The sequence below is a fragment of the Silene latifolia genome, chromosome X, assembly GCF_048544455.1.
Source record: "Silene latifolia isolate original U9 population chromosome X, ASM4854445v1, whole genome shotgun sequence".
Classification (NCBI taxonomy): domain Eukaryota; kingdom Viridiplantae; phylum Streptophyta; class Magnoliopsida; order Caryophyllales; family Caryophyllaceae; genus Silene; species Silene latifolia.
In genome coordinates, this window is record NC_133537.1 from 284,570,652 (window position 1) to 284,580,327 (window position 9,676).

At 44.2% G+C, this 9,676-nt stretch overlaps 1 protein-coding gene across 1 annotated transcript; it reads right to left on the reverse strand.

Annotated features, from left to right (window-relative positions):
* Positions 1–325: 325 nt before the first annotated feature.
* LOC141621849 (uncharacterized) lies at positions 326–5,041 on the reverse strand. Its single transcript, XM_074438026.1, has 6 exons — positions 1,767–5,041; positions 1,518–1,679; positions 1,116–1,430; positions 877–1,033; positions 701–792; positions 326–610 (listed from the first exon to the last, which is right to left on the reverse strand). Exons 1-6 carry the CDS (start codon positions 2,178–2,180, stop codon positions 473–475), a joined length of 1,278 nt encoding a protein of 425 aa, XP_074294127.1. The 5' UTR covers positions 2,181–5,041; the 3' UTR covers positions 326–472.
* Positions 5,042–9,676: the final 4,635 nt, after the last annotated feature.

A 9,676-nucleotide genomic window follows, 5' to 3' on the forward strand; every position in this document is an offset into this window, starting at 1 on the left:
CTCTTTTCCTTTTGGGGAAATCATTTCACTCTCTACTTCAAACTTACATGTTTTTATTTTTTTTTATTTTTTTAGGGGGTAACCCTCCCTACCGTCCGGTCATTTCCGACCAAATTTTTTAATTTTTTGCAAATTCCGACCAAATTTTTGAATTTCTGGTCATACTTTTTTGCATTTTCGAGTCATTGTTTTGCGCTAATTTAGGCCATATGTACAAATATATGTTCTGTGTGATTTCTGTGTAAATTTCGGCAGCATGATGGCGTAAACCGTCATCTACCAAACCTGTTCAAAGCTGACCTGCAGGTACAAACAAAACAACCCAGCAGCAAAGGCACTCAGGCCGTCATATATACGATCAAAAAGGGATATGTACACCAAACTGGGGGCTCGAGCCCCAAAACAAAATCCAAATGTTCGAAAATGTACAAATGTACAAAAATACAGCCAAAAACAAGAAACAATAAGAAAGTTACTGCTCATCGCCGTCTACCTCAACAACTCTCGCCTCGAGAGCAGCAACCTCGGCGTCACGAACCTCGAGCTCCCTCAGCAGGCGAGCCGTCTCCTCTCGGTACTGAGCAAGCTCTCGCTCCAGCTCGCGCTCCCTCTGCAAACGACAAAACTGACTCATGTCAATCGTTTCAAGCATAAAGGAAAATTAGAAAACTCAAAAATAAAGTAAACGGAAGGTTCATACCTGACGTCCACGGCCATCAGCAAGTGCCTCGACGGCAGTAGCCCGCTGCGGTTGGCTACCCTCCACAAAGCCACGAACCGGGATGGCGCGACCTGCATTTCAAAAGGAAAATGTTTAGCAATTGAGAAAACTCGAGCAAATGTGTTCTTACACGAAAACTATATAGACTAGAAGACTCAGCCTCCGGATCAGATGCTGCCAATCGTCCATGCCAGCATCTCTCACCGCCACGTCAAAGTCACGTAGCTCGGAGATCGTCGTCATCCCCGTCGTGTCGGTGTACTCAAGGGTCTCGGAGTACTCTGGGGGCTCGATGCCCGCCGCCTCGACCTCCTGCAAAGTCATATGATTTCCGTTAACCGATCTTTTATCGTATTCTCAAACAATCAAGAATGAAAGAGGGCAAAACACTTACCACAATCGGCCAGTACGCCAACCTCCCGTAGAGGAACGCCGAGTAGTCCTCACCAGGAAGGAGGAGCGCGTCGCCACCGACGCCAGCCAGGTCAGCCTCCCTCTCAGCCTCAGAAGGCTCCCTAAACATCGTCCGAGGAGGATCGATGGGAACCGTCAAGACATCCCGAGAGCACTGACGAGCCAAGCATTCACCTAAGTACCAGACAGGACCCATCGACGTCCTCAGCAGCAGCCGGCTCGAGCTCCTAGGTCGAAGGACCTCAGCCACGAAAGGAGGAGGGCCAGCGTACTTCTCCCAAGGTCTAGGCACCCACTAGAAAAGCAAACGAATGGTCATTCTTATGATCAGTTCTAAAAGAAAGAGAAAGTAAGACAGTCAAAGGTAAGGTGAAATACTTACGCCGTCCAGCTGAAGAGCGTTCACCTCCCACCGACAGATGTCGTGGAAGGAACGCCGACTCCTCATGCGGCACATCACCCAATCCCTCACGACGGGATATGCCTTCTCCACCGGCTCCGTCCTCTTCGGCGCGAGGCCCAGAAAGTAGGAGTACACCCACGCCTGTAAATCAAGATAATCAGCAACGATCTTTCGTGACTTGATAAGAAAAAGAAATGATCTTTCATGAGAAGAAATTAAGGTTCATACCTCCAACAACAGTCCAGGGCCGACAGCAGTAGGAGAAGTTCCTTTCTCCATCGACTCCGGACGAACCATGACCCTCATGAAGCGGATGAGGACCGCAAAACCAGCAGTGACCCAGTCGCAATGGCCTAGGGAACTCAGGTCAGAAAGAAAGGGAAGAAGCTTCGTCGAAAGCCTCTCTCCCTTGTCTCCGAGGTAAATCGAAGACAAGAACCACCAGAGCCCCACGCAGACTCTCTGCTCTGCAGTGCAGGGAGGAGGAGCTGTCTCCCTCCCCTCGATCACCACTAACGCCGGGGTCTTCCCCGCGAAGTAGTCCCGCACGTAAGAACTAGGCACCAAGCCAGGTACCGCAGCCGCCTTCGGCGCCAAATTCCAGCCAATCAACCTCCTAGCCTCCGCCGAGTCAACCCTCATGGCCGTCTTTGGCCACTACACCACCTCAGTTCCACACGGCAGACCAAAAATCATGTCGTAGTCCTCCAAAGTGACCCCCACCTCACCAGAAAGCATGTGAAACGTAGAGGTCGTGTCCCAAAACCGGTCCAAGAACGCTCGAACGAGACTGAGGTTATCTCGAAGCTTCCTCCTCGCAATATCCCTCCAAGCCTGCACCGAGGCACTGAATGCTCCCCGTTTGATCATGGCCCGCTTCTCAGCCGACAGCCTCTCATAGCACCCCATCGCCGTCGTGTAGCCCGAGAACGACCTGATGTTCCCGGCCTCCTATGTTGATTTGAAACAAAAGCTATCTTTAGCTCAAATGAAGAAGAAAAAGAATGACAAACAGAAATGAAAGAAGATGAATGAAGAGTGATGAATCTTATTTAACAAGCTCTTCATCGTCCTATAGGACAGGTGACCCTCCGCAGCCCAGAGCAGGTGCCTACTGTCCCAGGTCTCAGCCCACGCAGGTGCTCCCCTCAGCTGGCGACCAACGTTGGCCCGTCTCGCAGCCTCCTCCTCCTCAGCAGCCTCCTCCTCTAGGACCTCGTTCTCAGTAGCCATCACCGCAGCGGTGAAAGCCTCCTCCAACGCCTCCTCGAGCACCTGAGAAGGGTCAACAGCAGTGTCCACGTCCATGGGAGCCCTCCCAGACGTAGAAGCCTCGTCGCTTGCAAAATTAAAGTAAATTTAGGCCGCGTCAAGTGACGACAAGCCTTGATTAGGGGATTTTCGAGTTTTCAGAGCTCCGAAATCGCTCTTTTCTCGCCATCTTTGGCAACTTTCCCACAAAACCGTCCGCTCATGTGGTAATTTGGGTAAAGTCAAGCCTAAGCTGAAGCCTAGTCATGGGTTCGAGTCGGAATTTCGGCAGCATTTCGTTATAACGGCGATTATGCCCTAAGAAAAGTGTCCTGAAAAAGCCGTCACAAACCAAAATTCCGAGATGGTAGGAAGTTTACCCATCATACAAGGATTAAAAATATCAAGTTTCGTCACAAATAGGCAATCCTAAGGCTATTTTCGAAGCAATTTACGGTTTAGCTGTGAAACCGTCTCAATTTCACTCAAATGCTCAAAACTCAACAAAAATTCGAAACAAATACATGGTTATGATCCTTATGTTACCAATTAGCCATTTGCAAAGCCAATTTTGTAAGGCAAAATCATTTGGGCGAAAAGCCCCAAATTTTTGACTAATTAGGGTCGAAAACCCTAATTTTGTCGATCCCATTTGAGCAAATGCAGAAGATAAATGAAAGATTGATACACATACCTCGATTAGTCATGGCAAATGCAAGATTTTGGATCAAATTTTGACGCAAATGGTTGGAATTTGAGAGAGTAATTGAGATTTTATGTTTTGAAATAATGAAATGAAACCCCTGTTTTATCGAGTTTTTACGCAAGAAAGACACGCCCAGGAATAGACGCAGCAGGTGTTGTGCCTCTTCCAAGGGACGCAGCTCTTGCTGCGCTTCTTCCTCAACTTCCCCTCATACGAGTTTTCAAAAATTCGTTATGAGTTCGTTATTTTTGTGGGCCCATCTTGCTGCGCCTCTTCCTTGATGCTACATCACATATTTGGTCCGTTTGACGTATGTTCTTCGCCCAGATCCACATCTTCCAAGCCAACAACAAATCATCGCCTTATTTTTTACCCAAGACCTAGCTTGTCACAACGAGCATCCCTCTTTGACAGGTGTTTCGACACACCTTTATTATGTTCCCCCAGCGAGAGTACACGGATAGACTTTCCCTCTCGAGACATGGAGATCAGTTCCCGATTATGTTCCCCCAGCGAGAGTTCATGACCCATAGTCACTTCCTCTCGAGACATGGAGATCAACATCGACCCCAAATTCTTCTGAAGTTTGTTTGAAGCTGAACACAAGCAGATTTCTCCCAGCAGTTCCAGACTGTGTCCTACTGTCTTCTCCGAATATCGCGTTTTGCTTTCCTTGGAGTTTCAAAGAATTTCAGGTATAGTATCTTCTTATGGCTGGCGAGCCTCCTTACGTACTCTAATGGATTTTAAACGACCCTCCCCGATAGTCGACAGACTCTAAAATGTTCCCGACGACAGGTCCTTGGTTCAGACCCCTTGAGCCGCCTCGCGTCGCCATAGTCGTCAGGTTGTAATATTCGATTGACCTGATGGCTATACTTTGACTTTTGCCTTGTTCAAGCCTCAGTCAAAGTGGGGGCTCTGTAGATACCTCATTTCTGCACCTCCCGCAAACCACCCGGTGATGATTGGGCCGCATGTTTGGTACGCGGAACGATTTGTGATAGTTCGTAAGTTTATCGTCAAGTGATCGCTTAAACATTTATGTCTACCTCTTAAATGTCATCTACGTGCCGATACGGTCGTTTTGGCAGTAATTAGAGTACATTTGGAGTCCGGGCCTAAAACTGTCTTCATTTTCTGACAACCATTAAAATGCCGAGTCGGAATGTTCTGGAATGTTCCAGATATTTCTATTCCATATTTAATAAATATTTTAATCTTTGGTAAACAATTTCCCGTAATATTCACACAAAATAGTAAGGAAAACCAAATTATTCCGTTATTCTATAAACTAAACACAGAAATCTTTCTTCAGCAGAAGGAAACCACTTGGGAATAGACGCAGCAAGTGCTGCGCCTCTTCCAAGAGACGCAGTGCCTGCTGCGCCTCTTCCCAAGTCCTTTTCTGCGTATTTTTAGTATCTTTTCATATCTTTTCGAGATTCACTTCCAAAGTTTCTCCGAAAAACCCTAATTCCTCCACATGATTAGTATAAATAGAGACCTTCGGTCTCACATATTTCTCACGCGAGTGTCCGCTTGCATTCTAGACCACGTTCTTACTTTTTGGCGTCTACGTGCTTGAACTTTCGACCACGTAAGCTCAGATCCTTTTGAGTACCAGCCTCGTTTTACATGACCTACCAATTTGACCAACTCCCCCATAATCATCTTTAATCAATCTGTTTTAATTCCTCTTACGAGGGCACTTTCGTCTACATTCGAGTTGAGCATCACTAATCGTTAACTAAGTTTATCTCGTTTCGTCAAACATGTAAGTCTGAGGGTGTAAATCTCTCTTTTATTCATTGTTATTCATTTATTACAATCATATTGTAAGATTTATGTCGAAAATACAATTAAAACCGATTTCTAAAACCCTTTGTTTAAAAACCTTTTTACGGATTATCAGAGGACAACCGTCGAGAAAGGACGCAGCAACTTCTGCGCCTCTTCGAAGGGATGCAGTACCTGCTGCGCCTCTTCGTGAGGCTGCCGCAGTTCCTGCTTCCTTTCTTCTTCCTTCGTCTTTCGTTGATTCGTTTGTTTTTCTTTTGTTTTCATGTGTTCCTTGTTTTAATATAACAATCTGAACATAATAATTTGACATATAAATTGTTCATCATCATTAACATATAATTCGTCATTAAATTCCCGACTTAAATCCCAAATAACCAATATTTGCGGGTTTTCGTCACTAAAGTCAAACCGGGTTGTAGAAATTCGATTCATTCATATTGGGTTTCTGGAATTCGATCTTTGATATATTCTCACCTGTTTATTATCATATTTATCATTAGTCCGTTATTAATTCATCGTATTTAACCTAATTAATCTGTTTAGTTTTTAATTTGTTAATTAACCTTATTAATCTTGTATAATTCGTCCAAATTAGTTTTTTATCCGTGTTTTATCGTTTTTATGACCCTTAATCACATGTAAATAATCTGATAATCACTTTCATCCGAGTAAATAATACTAATCAATCATTAAAATCACCCACGAATATTAACGACTTGCAATTCCTGCTTCATAGCCAGAACTGAGCCAAGGAACAGACGCAGTGACTGCTGCGCCTCTTCCAGAGGGCACAGCTCTGCTGCGCCTGTTCGTGGTTGATTTCTGTCTCTGAACTCCCGTGTTGCTTTTACCTAGTTTATTAATTACGTATCTAATTAACTATTAATCGTATTATCACCCTAATTCCCGTTCGTTAATTTATTCATTTATTTTTTCTCAAATTATCCGTTTTAGATGTATTTTTGACATAAATCATTTAATCCAATGTAATTATTGTAATTTTCTATCATTGTATTTTTATTGTATTTCTTTATTATTGCTTGTATGTTTTTACATGTAATCAACTTATATTTCTACCTCGACATTAATTGTATGTTAAACTACGTGTTAACCGACGTAGTTTAATTCTCACATGTTAGGATTAAAACGTTGGATGTTGCATTGCATGCATATAATCGACAATATATCGAGTATAGACGATTTTCCCTAATCATTAGTAGAGGCCGCTATCGAGGCGGGCGGGATTAGGTGTTCGATCAAAAGAGCTTCCTAATATGTACCCTCACCCCTTACTCCAGATCTCTGTGAACATCCGTGTTCATTGGCATCCACGAGAGTCATTATAGACATAGAATGCTAAGGGTAACGAGTTCATGGTGTTCATGTCACTACTTTGTGTCTTGACATGACACGAGGTATTCGCACGGTTTCCAATTTTCCACAATAAATTGGTAGCGACTCCACAAATGCAAACGCTTGTTTTCCAAGCGCCCCCGTGGCCCGCGTCCACAGTCCCCCTCCTCATCACAGTCCTCTGCCTCATGCTCCATTGGTTGCCCAGCTGCACGGACATACCTGCACCGCACGTACCTGCACCTCCATCATCTCCAGTCAACACACCACTGCACGTAAATCCGCCATTCATCCAAGGCTGATTACCCCAGTTCACGGCCCTAGGTTTCGCTCAGGAACCTACACAATGACTAATCATCGTTCCCCAAGCGACGTGATCGACCCCACCGTTCTCAAAGACTCCCGTATTCATCTCCAACTCCCCTCCACCAGCTAGAGTGCCTACACTCTCGTCCTACGCCCTGAAGGTGTCCCATATCATGGCCATTCCTCATGGTCAAATCATGGTTCAGGCAATATGTGAGTTATGCAATCTGCATATGGGGGTCATAAGCATACGAGTACTGAAGGTACTGAGGATATACCTGAGGAATGGGAAATATCTAAGTCTCTTGAGTCTCAAAGCCGGGTGGGAAAGAAACATGACCACGGGTCGCCCTAGGCTCCTCCATCACGATAAGAACGCGGTTTAGGATGAGGTAAGACTAAGGTGGAAGGATTGATATCTCACTGTCGGGGTCCACATTATCTAAATGATCGATAAAAGGAAGGTTTTCCTCATCTGATAATATCATCCACATCCTACCCTTCAACCTCCAAGCCTACCTCTCATCATCCAACCTCCACTGCACATGAACCAAGTATTCCCATCAGTCAAAGGGACGTTCTTCGTCAAGACTTTAAGGTCGGTCCCGGGTTCAAAGTTAGCTACCCTTTCAGCTAGGCGGGTCACGATGGCACCACAATTAAGTGAACGGTTACAGGATGTGGCCGTCTTCGCTAGACTATCACATACCAACGCCAGAGTGTTAAAATTGAATGGATCCTCACGAAAAGGGTTGAGATAAGAAGCCAGAAGTAACACCTTATGTGATTTAAGTTTACTCACATCCTTCCATCCATAAATTAAATAAGTCATCATACGAAGGAAAAGTCTCAAGAGTCTCAAGGTCACATGCTTCACATCATTAATCAACATAGCACTCACCCTCAGGCTAGCACTACCGGTAAACAAGGGTAAGAAACGGGTTGCCATGGTCTCAGCAGAGACATCATCTAACTCAGCAGCTGCCCCCTTCTCCAAACCCAAGTAGTCTGTCATCTCATCTAAGGTTGCGGTGTAGGAATTGTTCAACAGTCTCCTTTTTTCCACATCATAGTGGTAAGTATTTAGAGATTCAAGAGTAAGAAAAGCATACGACTTCATGCGAAGCCTATACAAACCCACAATACCTATCACCTCAAATATGTGATGGACATTCACCACAATCTCCAAATCCTCCAGAATGTCTGTATCTACACACCTCGTTACGTTCATTGGCAGTTCCATAAGAGCAAGGAATGCGGTCTATTGGGTAAAATCTTCAAATTCCACCATCGGATACTCCGGTGCCACGGGGACTAGTGGCTCTCGGCTCTATTGACCCTGCTCGTCAGCCGGGGTATCTCTCGGTCTCTTGTTGCCCCTTTGAGATCTCGGCACCGCTATAAATGTCGGATATACATAGTTTCGGTTTTAAAGAGGGCGAATTGGATTCCAACCTTGTATTGTCAAAATTGCGATTTTAAGAAGGATTTGTAGCGATTAAACTTGAAAATTAACAATAGGGTAGATGGTACTGGCATTAATCAAACTTTTAAAGTATTTTAAGGTGAATTAGAGCAGGCAAAATCAAATCTTTTGGGACAAACCTTAGAAATTCGAATTGGCAAGAGATTAATTTTAGGTAAGAAATCAACTATATCATACTCAACAATCATAATTAAAAAACTCTTATCAAAATTAGGAATACTAGTACATCAATCTAAAGTTTTAAATCCAAAAATTTCAGATTTTTAAGCACGAATTTCTTATTCAAATTAGCATATGAGGACATGGGGTTGGAGAACATTACCTTAATTTAGGGAAGAAGATGAAAGGTAAGATGAACAAGTAGTTGAAATCACCAAGGGGTTTTGGTAAAATAGAGTTTTAGAGAACTTTTGTAAAAATAGAAGGTAAATTATGAGAAACTTATGAACATAAATAAATATATAGGGTTTCAGATTTAATCGTGATTTTCAACTTATATGGGGCCCTCGGTCCAGTGCTGGGGCATACTTTGTCGATTAGACCTTACTCGGTCGAGTAGACATGACTCGATCGAGTATGTTAAGAGGTTGCTCGAGTCAGTCGGGTCACGTCGGGTCGGGTCATATCGGGTTCGGGTCAGCATACCCTTTCAGATCGAGTCGGGTTGGGTTCGGGTCGTTATCGGGTTGGGTCATTTCAGGTTAAATGAGGTATCGGTTTGGGTCGGGTTTGGGTCGGGTATTATCGGGTCCGGTTACTTATTCGCATCACTACAACTTTTTACAATTAAATTTAGTTTTTAACATATTATTTGGTTTAATTACTTCATTACTAAGTCAAACATATCAATCTAAACACAAAATCACTTTCATTTGATCACAATTAAGCTTAATAATTGTCGGATCATCAATTTAATCGGGTCAACATCGGGTCGGATCAATATCGGGTCGGGTCTGGGTCAAGTTCGGGTCACTTATAATCGGGTCGTGTCGGGTTACAGGTCGTCATCGGGTCGGGTCGGGTTGGTTTCAGGTCGCACTATTTCCGGGTCCTGTCGGGTCGGATTTGCTCGAGTTCCGGTCAGGTCAAACTTGCCAGCTCTAAGTACGTAAGCCACGCTTGGTCAAGTATCCTGGAATGGCCTGATAAAATGCTTTTACGTTAACATGTCGTTCCTGCAGTACGAATGAAATTATGTTCGGAGTATGAGTCTTACCTAGGACTCGTCCCATT